Source organism: Hipposideros armiger, unplaced genomic scaffold, assembly GCF_001890085.2.
Source record: "Hipposideros armiger isolate ML-2016 unplaced genomic scaffold, ASM189008v1 scaffold_105, whole genome shotgun sequence".
NCBI classification, from domain to species: Eukaryota; Metazoa; Chordata; class Mammalia; order Chiroptera; family Hipposideridae; genus Hipposideros; species Hipposideros armiger.
In genome coordinates, this window is record NW_017731455.1 from 217,113 (window position 1) to 230,202 (window position 13,090).

Here is a 13,090-nt window from a genome sequence, read left to right on the forward strand (position 1 = left end):
AAGCCCATTGTCTACAAGCACCGAGAGCATGCGCGCTATGGTGCTATAGATGAGACACTGCCATGTCTGCTATAGGGGACGTCATGGACGACTCTCTTTTGACATTATTTTTTATTGTTTTTGTGTATCAATGACATTTTAAAGTCAGAAAAAAAAACTGATAATAAAAATACCAAAATATTAGGTTTTCGGAAAAGAAAAAGAGGCTTACAGTTAAACCCAACAACAACATGCAGGGAGGCCAGGGACCTCCCTTCAAAATAGGCCTTCCACCTAAAAACGTCTGTCCCCAAGGCCACCAGCCCTGGGGATGAGCTCGCCTGACAAGCAGGGTGAGCAGTGCTGTGAGGAAAGAGGCAGCTGAGACAAAGCACCTGTTGACATTTTATTCACTAATTATAAATACAATCTCATGAGCATTAAGGTGAATAATGTACTACTAGCACCTGGAACTTGACTGTCACAGAGCACTTATCGTTTCAGCATCTCTGGCCAGAGAACTCACGGTGGCTCTTGGGGCGTCTCCCCTGATGAGTGTTCAGCTTCGTGGGAACCCTGCTTCTGGTGCAGCAATTTTATTCTTGGCTCGTTCTCAACAGTTTAAAAAAAAATCATAAAAGATCAGATGTTTGCAAGAAAAATATCAAAGAGGATCAGAAGATTTTCAGTTCTTAAAGTCTAAACGTAAAAAGGGGGGGTAAGAAAGAAGAGAAAAGGGGAAAGGCATCAGGGGTCTGCCAGGCTTCTTCCTTCCCCAGAGCATGTTATAAAAACGTCTTGTAAAGGGGAGGTATTAATGCTGTTTGCAGATGGGCTGCGTCTCTCTGATGAGCCACTCGAGCGCTTCCTGGCGGCCCTGTTTCTGCAGTTCCTTCCCGATCACGTCTCTGCAGGTCAGGTGGTAATTGTTGAGCCAGTCGCACTACAAGGAGGAAGACGACCAGACGTGTTCACTACGACGCCTTTACCAAAGGCTACAGGCACAGTGAGGGGCCCCACGCGTGGAGATCACAAGACGAGAGCAAAGGAGCACAACACCTTTTCACCCTGCTCATGCATAGGTGACTTCCTTGGGTTCTATTTCCCTGGAATAGATGGGACGAGGCCACATCGCTTACAGTGAAAATACTCCTGGAATACTCTATGCATGTGGACTGGCCATGACCGTGAAGGAACCACAAATACCTAATTGACAAGCCATGGCTTTGGGGACCCTGGAAGCCATCTGCACAGGCCATTACAAGACAGAGGGGGCAGAGCGTCTCACAGCTCCCGCACACACCAAAGTGGCCTCACTCCCTCACACCTGAGCCATCTCAGGGTGGGGAGGAGACAGAGGGCCTGAAAACTAGCCCTGGGACCACTGTGAAGACTCCTGTTAAGAGACACGCCTGGAGTTGGCCTGCCAACATACTGAGCTTCCTTTCCTGCATCCACTGACAAAGGTGAATAATCTAGGATGTGAGTCTTGTGAGTGTGGCTGTCTAAACAAACCCCAGACTTTTGGTGGCCAAGGACAGAGGTGCTGCAGGGTGGGGTAGGGAGTAAGCTTGACTTTCAGACCCTCAACTGAATGTGGCCACCACACCAGGAGACAAAAAAGAGCTAAGGTGGAAGGAGGTCCGCCATCCAAAGCAGCTCAACAGTGAAGGTGACCACAGCAGCCAATCCTGGGACCACTCCCAGGGCCCTTTCGGATGGGTGGGGTGGAGGGGGAGGCAGAGGGGCCTGAGCAACATCCCAAAGGCCCCAACAGGCTGCAGCTGCCCATGTTCCTTTCTGACCGAAGGCCTGCTGCCATCTGGCGACAAATGATGGAAATGCTGACCCAACCCCCAAATTCCCTAAAGTGACAGCTAAGAAAGCCTTTTTGGGATATAATAAAGGGCCATGACCAGGTATTTCAAAGCCCCATCAACAGAATCTGTTGGGAGGTATTACCGTGCCTTTGAACAGAATGAAGGCCCAGATTACTGAGTGGAATATGGGAAAGGGGCCCTTTTGCTAAAAGAGATAATAAATGTACTCTGCTTAGTATGTTAAATACTGTTATTTGTGGAAATAATGTTAAGATCCCAGGGTACAAAGATATCTGCCCTGTAAAACCTAACAGCCCAAAAGAACAGTTCAGCGATCTGGGTGTGCAAGGCACAGTAACGAACACTGGATAAGACACAGCTATCTAGGTCCAGTGTCACAGGGCAGACTGTGAGTCACAGGTTAACAAAACTCTTCCTCCCTCAAGGAAAAATGGCCTCATTTCACCTTCCTCATGCATTATTTCCGTGGGTAAAGTGGGATGCACATGGAAGGAATGCCTCCTGGCTAGCACACTTTATGTGGACAGCAAGGACTGCGTGAGCAGAATCACTTGGTAGGATGCCATGACCTTGGGCTTCCAGCAGTACACAGTGACTTATTACTAGAAGGTCCCTTGCTAAGCCCAATGGGGCCCAGGCCTCTAAGCAGGGTGGCTCCTGTGCCCACGTATGTATTCTAGTCCCGTTTCACCTAAGCCATTGCCCACGGGACTGCAGAAGAGCCCCTGGACCGCTACAGAGTTCTCCAGCTGAAGAGACACACTTAACCCTGTGCTGCCGATAGGCTGTCTCCTGTTCTGCATCCATCTACAAGCTGAATACACCAGTACCAGCAGGGCCCGTTTAGGTCCTGTGGTGGGAATGTTTGGCTGAACCAAGGGCGCTGATCGCCAAGCAGAGGAGTCCAAGTACAGCGGAAAGCTAAGCAGGAAGGGGGTGCCATTCCTATCACCTATCTGCGAGGCGGATAAGGCGGAAGAGGCTCGTCACTGGGAGTGTCCCGTGCCACAGTCCTGTAGAAGGGGGCTCCTCTGGCCTCGGAGGTACCTTCCTTTAGTGCCAAGCACCAGGCCCAAGCAGGCTCCACTGAGGGTACGTTCCTGCCTCAAGAGGCACTCAAAGGCCCCTGGGATGCCAGCGGCTGCCTCGGGTAACAAAATGTTTTTATTTCTTGAGTAGCCATCATGCTTGTCCCTACCTTTGGCCCCACCAGTCATGTGCCTTTTGCTGGCACTTCTGACCACTTGCCTCGCTCTAGAGTCTGTGTCCTGGCTTCTGTCTCCGTCTGTCCAGTGCCGACAGTTCCTGCCATTTTTGACCCTTGTCTCTGCTCTGACCTTGACCACTGCCTGACCCCTGAAGCCTTACTCCAGGTTCCTGAACCTGCCCCTCCCTGGCCTCATGAGCCTGGAGACCCACCGAGAATGTGAAGAGGCTTCTAGACCTGTAACACTCTCTGAGCTTGATAGGTGAGCACTGTTGTGTTCCTGCCTTGTGAAGGGTGTCACAGCCCAGAGTGACCAGAACTGTAGGTATCACCTCTGTGTTGTGAAAATCTGTACGATAATAAATCTTGCTTCTCATTTCCTTAATGTTTCATGGAACACAAGAAAACAATCTGGTATGTGCAACAGCCAGCAGGCCCCACCACACATCTGGCTTTCTGTGGAGAAGACACACGGCCCACGTTTGCTAAACACCCCTCGTGGCTGCCATGGATCCTGCCCTCCTGGAAGACAACAGCACACACTTCCCACCCACAAAACCCTACAGCCCCACAATGGCGGGGGAGCAGGGTTACCTCTACCTGGTGGCCCCACAAATACAGGCAAAGCACCCAGTGCTCAGGACACCTAGGATGATCAGACTCAGAGGCCTACACCTCTGACTTAGAAGAATGGAGTAGAGAATGTAGGGTAGCTCCCCACCTAGCACGCCCCCTCCCTCACCTAACACACACACACACACACACACCACTGCCTTCCCTCACGACTCCCTCATTACCTCTTTGTCTGTGAGAGAATCCACATCTACCATTTTGGTCTGTATCGGAACCAAAGTTAGAGGTTCAAAGGTCAGGCTTCCCCGGTTATTGAAGTTATACTGTGGGAGAAGGAAGAAAACAAAAGTGTTTATTCCCGTTTACCACAACGAACCACCATGAGGTCATCCCCACCAGCCAGGACCAACCATCAGCGCGAGGTTAACTGGGAATCAAGAAATGATCAGCGGGTCACCATTTTTAACAGGCACAGGAGACATGATGAAAACAGCTGCTGCCACTTTCTGGGAGCTGCTCCGCTGTGCAAACAGCCCGTGCCACCAGGAAAAGCCAAACAAAGGTGCCAACGGGCTCCCAGCAGCAGGTCCACAAGATTAACGTCTGCCGTGATGGAGAGGAAGCAGGGGCAGGGTGTGGGGGTGTCTGGGCTCAGGGGCATCTCTAGTTTGGGTTCTTGAGGCTCTGCTGGGGTATAATCCCCCAAATCATTTAACAGTCAACCGTGTGGCCCTGCCTTGACCCAGCCAGGCCCACGGGTGACAGAAAACAGGCGTGTCCACTCCACATAGTATGGAACGGTCAGGGCACACAACTGCATGCTGGGTCTCTGTTCCTGACTGGGTCTCTGAGTGACATGGGGTCACTTTCAAGAACAGTGACTTCAACATGGAAGCAGACAGCAGATCCCTCCAGTCAACCTCATTGGAGGCTTAGAAAGCCACTTCCCTCCATCTGTTCTATTTGCATAGTCATTTTCAGTGGAGGAGGAGCTAACAGGTCTCTTAGGTAAAGCTTGACACCCAAAGCCCTGCGACCTCTTGGTGATACTGATGGGGGCGAGCGCGAAACACCATCTTCCTGCCTGTCCGAGCCGCCTGACCCACGGCCTAATGCAGGCTTCCTCAGCTTTGCCTGATAAATAGCACCTGGGGCATTTGTTAAAAGCACAGTTTCAAGGCCTGAAAATGGAATCAGGGTCTGGGCGGGGTCTCTGAACAAGCACCCCCAAGCAGAGGAGACTTTGTGACCAGGCGCTGCTTCTAGTAAACTCAGAGCCCCAGGTCCTAACAAGCAGGGGCTGCCTGGGGCTCCATCAACTCCAATTCTGGGTCCCAGTTCATTAAGGATTCTCCTTCTGGCTTTGCAGAGGAGAGTGAATTCCAGGAAAGTCCCTGATATCAGGGGAAGGGCTTGGCTCCAAACATAAGTCTTCATCTTCCCCATTAAGGGATAAGGAAATTTTTTTAAATGAATGAATACGTAATGACTCACCTTGGTCTTAACGGGAACCACCAGGACAACATTCTCAATGCGAATTCCAAAAGCCCCATCTTCATAATACCCTGGCTCTAAAACAAACCAAACCCCCGAATGAAAAGCAGCCCATGACGAAGATATGAGCTTTCCCTCCTGGGATGGCAGCCCTGCCCCAAAAGAGGGCGGGGAGAAACAGGTGAAGGGCTCCTCAATCCAGATGCAAGAGCCCAGAGATGCCCCCTGCTTCCACAAGGCCACTTCTAACAGGCACTTGAGGTACTGAAAGGGAGGTTCTGCAGTTTCTGACTGCAGGGCAGGGGGACAGTAACGGGGAACCCACCAAATAAATCATGGTGCATACCGGTGCGACATAATGATGCAGGCTTAAAATACATTCACAAAAATTTGGTAATAACACGGGAAAAGGAAATATATTTAGAAAACAGAATATAGACAATAGTTCTAGTATAAGCTTAATGATAAAAAAAGATATATACAATTATAAAAGGCCAAAAGCTAACATATCAAAATACTAAGTCATGTTTTCTCTGGGTGGCTGGATTACAAATGATTCTCACTTTCTTCTTCACACTGTTCCAGTCTCGCCTTTTCTACAATGAACATGTATCACTTTTATAATCATAAAAGGTTGATATTATTGTTATTTAATTCAAGGTAACAGGAAGGAGAAATTGTTTCCAATTTACTTTAAAACAATTAAAATATAAAAAACACTAAAGAGCTTTCCAAAAGGCTGGAGGATCCAAGCACAGGCTCTGTGTGAGGGTCACCTACCATCAGTGACAATCATGCCCGCCTCCAAGGGCTCATCGGAGAACGTTTTATAACTAATGCCACAAGGACCCTCGTGAACATTCAGGAAAGACCCGACACCATGTCCTGTTCCGTGCAGGTAATCCAGGCCAGAATCCCATAATGCTGAGCGGGCAAAGGAGTCGAGAAGGTGGCCTGAAAGATACAAAGAGCCACTTGATGATATTTGTGCAGGACTTTTGAATTTACAAAGCACTTGAGAGATTAGATTTGTTATGTTTGGCTCGAGGGTGAAACAGAAAACAGGTAAGTTTCTGGAGGGCTCAGATTTCAGCCCAGCACAAGGAAGTACTTTCTAACAATCAGAGCTCCCAAGATGCTGGTGAGGGCATGGTCGCCTGCAGCAGGTAAGGGCTGCGTTAGATGACACAGCTGTTCCTTTCCCAGCTCTGGGACCCTGAGGTTTCAGAACTACAGAGTTGGGATTCTAACCAGGCTGCAAGCAGGTAGGCAGGCAGGCACCGCAGGTGAGGCCCAAACTGGTACCCGGGGAGAGGAGTGCAGGCCCAACCTAAGATTCAAGGCCCAGGTCTTGTCAACTCCCCGTCCAATGCCCCAGCCACCAGTCCTCAAGCAAGGAGGTATCTAAAGTCAGCTTCCAGTAAAATAAATTCCACCCAGGGTCCTGAAGGGAGGCGCTGGCCCAGTGCGGAAGGGCAGACAGGAGGCTGCACCAACTTCCACTCAGGCGCTGAGGCCCTCATACCTGCTGTCCTCTCCTGAGAGCCACCTGCATGTGTCATTCAACACCATCAGTGCTCAGGAGAGATACACACAGCTGACGCCAGGCCCAAGCCTAAGCCTGGCTCCCTGGGAGGCCCTCTGAGCTTCCTCAGTGGGTCCAGGACATGCACTCCATGCGGCAACCCCCTTGCCCTGGGGGCTGTCACAGACAGGGAAGGACATGTCCTTCCACTCAAACTGACACACGTTTGATGCCTGAACAAGAAAAGGCCAAATGACAGAAGGAGCCACCTACCTTTGGTTCCGGTCGGGAAAATGGCTGCGCTCACAGCTATGTGGCCCTTGAGGACGTACGTGAAGCATTCCTGCCAAAGAAAACCAGGGGGCATGTTGCAGAGTGGGCATGGGATCTCTCGTCCTGTAGCTTTCTGATAGTTCAGAAAACCTTGCCTCTGAAAAATTTTTAGCAATACCACAGAGTAAATCAAAGTAAAAAGAAAAAAATCTGGTGGAAGGAACACTTGGCCTTGGGACCAACTTCCCAGAAAAATCTTGAAATTTAAGTTAGTAAAAGAGAACTGTCAGAGAGATGACCCCATAGATTGTTCCCTTATAATGAGCATTCTGACACACTCTATGTCACCTGAGCCTTAGAAAAACTGGGAAAAGTAATAAAAAGTACTGATGACTCTAGCTGACATTACTTGAACGACTCCTCTAGACCAGGCACCTCATGACAGAGGCACTGCTGTCACCCGCACTTTTTGGGGAGATGAAGGAGCACGCTGGGTAGTGTACTTCCGAAGTGGCAGCATCCGCCTCAGACCAGGCAGCCGTGCTTTACCACCTACGCTCCCTCCCACCACGCTATCCTCAGGGGTGAGCCCTAGAAGCAAAGCGCGGTTTGAAAAGTTAACGGCTTGCCAGTAATCAGGTCTGGGGCTCTGTTCACAGCACAAAAAGAGTCACTCCAAAAGCATGTGGAGCCAAGGTCAAATTCTACTAAGGTGCCGGTACCTACAAACGGACGAGGCAAGGGACCAAAACTATGAAATCTGCCCCACTGCGTCACATAAAACCCTCTTCCCTGGGTAAACTTCCTGAAGGAACTCCCTGACATTCACTCAGAGACTCAACCAACATTCGCTGGGAAGTGACAGTGATCCAGAAACTTGCTGGGCTCATGGAACCTTCTTAACCAGCTCTGGAGGTGGGTACTTGTATCCCCATTTTTATGGAAGGTCTAAGTGCTTCGTTCAAGGTCATGGAGCCAATAAACAGCAGAGAAGATCTGAAGCCCAGTTTCCATACTCCTGATACACCTCTCTCTACCTCATAGCTGTTTCCTCCCTTCTTTGCCAGACAGACCAGAAACTGAGCAGGGTATGTCACTGCAGAGGGGTCCTAGAGTTGAGCCTATAAATAGGAATGTTGACCTTGATAAAAGAAGGGGGGTGGCTTTCAGAATCAAATCTAGATACTGTTTGTAAAAAGCATGTATTCCATTATCCCACTCTCATCCCCAAAGAGATTTCGTGACTCAGGAGAAGGCCAAAGCTGGTTTAAACTTGAATCTGAGCTGCTCTGACCTTAGCAGACAGAATGCTTTTAAAAGTATTCGAATGATTAATTAAATGGAACTCATAAAGCAGATAAGCCTGTCTCCGCTGTAATGCACTATTTTACTATCTCACATGTAATTTTAACTTATTTATACAATCCCTTTTCACAAAAGCAATGCTCTTAAGAAAGCAGAGAGGACCTCTTGAGTTTTCTGCCCCACCCTACCTTCTCATAGGCCGTAGGGGTCCCAAAATGCATGGTCCGGGTCACATCTGTAGTTCCATCCCTTTTCAAAAGAAAGGGCAAATTAGTTTTCAGTCAAAATAAGCTTTTGCTCAAATATGAGACAGGAGAGGATATGGAGAAATCAGAACCCTCATATACTGCTGGTGGACATGTAAAATAGTACAGCCACTTTGGAAAACACTTTGCAGTTCCTTAAAAGGTTAAATGAAGAGTTACCTTATGAGCCAACAATTCCACACCTAGGTAAATACCCAGGAGAATTGAAAATTTGTCCACACAAAAACCTGTACACAAATGCTCATAGCAGCATGATTCATAATACCCAAAAGGTGAAAACCACCCAAATGCTCAACTGATGAAAGGATAAACAAAACGTGGCCTATCCATACAAGGAATACTATTCAGCAATGAAAAGAAGTGAAGCACTGATGCATGCTAGAACATGGATGAACCTGGAAGACATTATGCTAAGTGATAGAAGCCAGACAGAAGTCCATACAATTCCATGTATACGAAATGTCCAGAACAGGCAAATCCATAGAGACAGAAAGTATAGCAGTGGTTCCCTAGGTAGGGAAAATGGGAAGCGACTGCAGACGGGAAAGGGGTTTCTTCTCTCCAGGGTGATGAAAATGTTCTAAAATTGACTGTGGTGATGGTTGCACAACTCGGCAAATATACTAAAAACCAGTAATTGTACGTTTTAAGTGAGTAATTGCATGGGTTGTGAATTATATATAAATAAAGTTGTTTTACAAAATAAAATGAGGCTGAGTGTGAATGCAAGGATGGCCCAATGTCATGGCCGTGAACTCAGACAGTGTGTCAGAACCCTGACACACACATTCTTGGTCTACAATGGGACCACTGTCTCACAGGAGACACCATCATGGGGATTATGACCAAGACGAAGGGGGACAAAGTAAATAGGAGCCTGTTTCTAGCAAAAGAGGACCAAATTCCCAGTTCCTCCTATCAGGACAGCAAGGAATTTACTGGCCCCTAAAATTACCCAAACCCATCTCTTGGAACACCCTAACCCACACCCCTGACATAGAAAGGATAACTTCCAGAACCCTGCTAAAATGTGGAAGTGAACCAAAGTTTATACCATTACCCAAGCAGTGACAATACCCTTCGCTCTAGGCTGTTGTTACTAACACCCAAGGCTAGTTGTGGTCCCCGTGTACTAGGCCAAGTTCATCTAACACTTAGGTTCGCCAGCAGCCACAGTGGGGAATAGAGCATTAAAGGCCTTGCTTGTGCACTCTTAATGCGGACAACACCTATCCTAGGTCCTTCTCATGGGCCCCACACCAAGACCCCACCAAATCTTAGGTTCTCCTCTGAGAAACCAATCTACAGGATGATGTAAAAGCAGCAAAACATGAAGAAGGAATGCAGGGGCAACCTTTGTTTCTCATTCATTCATTCAAAATCAAGCCCTGACTCCATGAGGCCGTAGGCCGCAGAAAGTCCGGAGAGTGAGCAGGCAGCTTGGGGCTGGGGGTTGAGCTTACTTTCAGTTATTTAGTATTCAAACTTCCAGCAAAGGACTAAATGTTTCTATCAACAGTCTTTTGTGGGAAGAGGGTCACAACTAGGCTATTTCAACTAGGGGTTAAAAAACGGACAAGGCACAGGAACGACTCCATCAGGGGCCGGCTCCGAATGGGATGAGCAGCCTAGTGTTCTTGGCTGGAACCTAGCTTGTCCCCCTACTCAACCACCCTGACAGCAGAGTGAAGCTCTGTGGCCGCCTCGGCTCACTTACTTGTATTGAGCACCTGAGTCAATGAGGTACACCTCATCCAGCGACAAGGTCCTATTCGTCTCAGGGACCGGCCTAAGAAAGTTAATTAAAAATTAATTATTCCAAATGTAAACACTTGCTAAATCCAGGAGGAGGGCATACTTATACTATTCTTACAACTTATATAAATCTGAGATTATATCAAGATAAAAAGTTACCCAATAATTTAATTATTACAACTCATATTAACCTTATACTATTCGAAGACGCAGTCAACCTACCTATCATCCCAACTAGATAAAGAGCTTAAGAGAAAGTAAAATAACATTTTTTTTATGTGTATCTCCATGGGTATCTGGAACAAAACAGGTGTTCATGAGATAATTGCAACAACTACAAAAATAGTAATCAATAGACAAAATAGGACCAAACTAGAATCTTGGGAGCTGGGAAGAGGGCAGGCTAGTCACTTGTCTCTGGGTGTGGGGTCCCAGGCCCCCGTTTCAGCCTCCATATCCCTCCCTCAGTCCTGACCCCATTAGGGGCCTCCCCACTCTTCTCAGACCACCAGACAGGCAGGTCAGTGTCTCAATCTAGAAGAAAAACAGGATTTTTGCTGGGAAAAGGAGAGAATTGTGATGCTCTTACGCTGCAGCACTTTTTTCAAATGGACATGAGGTATTTTTAAAGAGTGATCTGCTTTCCCTGTGCCTTTTCCACCATGTCGCCGCACTGGGAAAAGCTAAAAGGGCAAGTGCAGTCCTAGTCTCCGCCCTGCGGCTGAGAGAGCTTCTTCATTTCCAAGCACAACCCCCCACCCCCCCGCCNGCCCCTCCCCCACCCCGAACCCCATCAGCAGCAAGGGCGTCAGTAGCCATTCCAACCAGACACGGGACCAGCTCCAGCGTCCTGCCATGGAGAAACACCACAGGAGAAGCAAATGTCTCCTCCCTCGCTCAGAAAGTTGTTAATGTGTTGATTATGTGCAAATTCTAGGATAGCATCCAGCCAGGAAACTCATCACCTGAGTTAAACATCAGACAAAAGCTGAAGTCCTTTTGATATTTTAACATTGGAACAGAAGCATTCATGTGAGAGAACTGTGCTATCCCATCTATGACCATCTCCCACAAACAGCTTCAGAATTTGCCCCTAGACGAAAAACTCTAAAAGCAATTATCAAAGGGGGCTGGGGGAACCTGTGCCCCAGGACAGCACAGTGAGATAGATCACGTGTTCTCTCACTGACTGCACATCACAGATGGGAAGCAACACCAGGCAAAGCCATCTGACTGGGCAAAGCTGAAGCTGGAGCCTAGTGGCCAGCCACGCCAGTTCCATTCCCCGCCATTGCCACCGGCAGATCCATAAGTCCTACACCTATCAGCACCCCTCTTATCTCACAGTGCAGGGACGCTTGGCTCTGTGGGTCTGTGGGCTCTGGTGGGTCACATGATAAAAAGCCCAACAGGCTGGGGTGCCAGGCTTCAAGTCCATGGGGAGACAAGTGAGGGTGCTATTATCTCCGTACCCATAAGAGGCTATTCCACATCCTAGGGATACGTTTAGTTGGTATGGAGTTTTTCTGGACTAGTCTACCAAGAAGGCTGCCATCAGGAAACACACTAGAAAATTCTAATCATCATGATTCAAGGGCTATGAACACAGCTATAAATACAGCTATGACTACAGTTTCTGCAGCCTCAGCAAGGAGGGAGGGACAACCCGTTTGAGTACATCTTGGAAACTGGCAGTGCCATACATCTGAGCCTAAGAGGAGCCTGGGGGCTTACAGATTTGGAGAGAACGAGACCTTAAAGGCCTTAGTTCCCATATAAGAGCAGTGTCACAGACACATGGAGGAGCACGGGGCGCCTGTAGACACTGTCTCTCCCCTGCTCAGGCTCCTGGGCGGACGCAGCAGCAAAGCCCGGCCGCAAGCTCCTCTGCAGGCCTTACGCGTAGTGGATGATGGCGCCGTTGGGTCCCGTACTGGAGATGGTCGGGAAGCTCAGGTCCACGAAGTCAGCCTGCTGCCTGGAACAGAAAGACACGGAGCAGAGTAGCTTCAGGGTTTCTCATGTGCAAAGACTCAGGACCCTCCCAGACTCGTTCGACTCACCAAGGAAATGAGCACAGGGTTTACGGGGCCCCAGATAGACCCTTACCTTCGAAACTCCTCAGCTTTGTCAGCAGCTGAGATCTCTGTCACGCCACCCTTGGGCACCTAACAAGGAAGTTGCTTATAAATCATCTGGTGTGACAATGCAGGTATCTGCTACATATTAAAGGGGGTACACTGAAAGCATACTTTTCCCCCTCAATTCCCATATCCCAACTGTCCAATCTATAGGACACAGCTTATGCCTCATCTTTAACAGGGAGGAAATTTCCAAAGGCTCTCACCAAAGCTATCTAAGCAAAAAGTTTTCTGTTTAGTTTTTCACTCAACTATTTTACCTCAGTACTACATCCTGAAACCTCCCAAAACTTACTACATCTAAGTTTAAAAATTCAAAAGCACCCCCTCCTAGTCATCCAAAAAAAGTCATGCCAAATAAATAATAAAAGATAAATGCAATGGTATTATTACAGTTAATAAATAGCAAAAGAGTAAAAACAACCTAAACATTTGAAAATAGGAGGAATGGGTAAATACATCAGCCTAGCTGCTAAATGCAATCTCCATTTGGATCATATTTTTAAAGCCTCAAAGCTTTAAAAGCTCACCCTATGATACTAAGGTAATAAAATAAACAAAATCATGTCTGTACACTGAAAGACATGTAAAAAATGATTTACACGGTGAACAATACTCAGATGTGAAACAATAGTTTTACTGGTGGGGCTAAATGTGGTATTTTCTTTTTCCAATTTAAGCTACTTTTAAAGAGTTGTTTATTTAATATTTAAAGGGAATATAATATTATG

The 13,090-nt window shown here is 47.8% G+C and overlaps 1 protein-coding gene across 2 annotated transcripts in view; it reads right to left on the bottom strand.

The window, feature by feature from the left end:
* Window positions 1-372: 372 nt before the first annotated feature.
* The window catches only part of XPNPEP1 (X-prolyl aminopeptidase 1), a 49,697-nt gene continuing 36,979 nt past the window's right edge, over window positions 373-13,090 (bottom strand). For both annotated transcript variants that reach the window (XM_019646670.1, XM_019646671.1), the window contains exons 13-21: window positions 12,328-12,386; window positions 12,119-12,196; window positions 10,181-10,252; window positions 8,386-8,446; window positions 6,893-6,962; window positions 5,875-6,048; window positions 5,095-5,171; window positions 3,825-3,923; window positions 373-922 (exon numbers count right to left, since the gene is read on the bottom strand). In XM_019646670.1, the coding sequence (XP_019502215.1) occupies window positions 794-922; window positions 3,825-3,923; window positions 5,095-5,171; window positions 5,875-6,048; window positions 6,893-6,962; window positions 8,386-8,446; window positions 10,181-10,252; window positions 12,119-12,196; window positions 12,328-12,386 (819 nt within the window). In that variant the 3' untranslated portion in view covers window positions 373-793. The remainder of the gene's footprint in view (window positions 923-3,824; window positions 3,924-5,094; window positions 5,172-5,874; window positions 6,049-6,892; window positions 6,963-8,385; window positions 8,447-10,180; window positions 10,253-12,118; window positions 12,197-12,327; window positions 12,387-13,090) is intronic.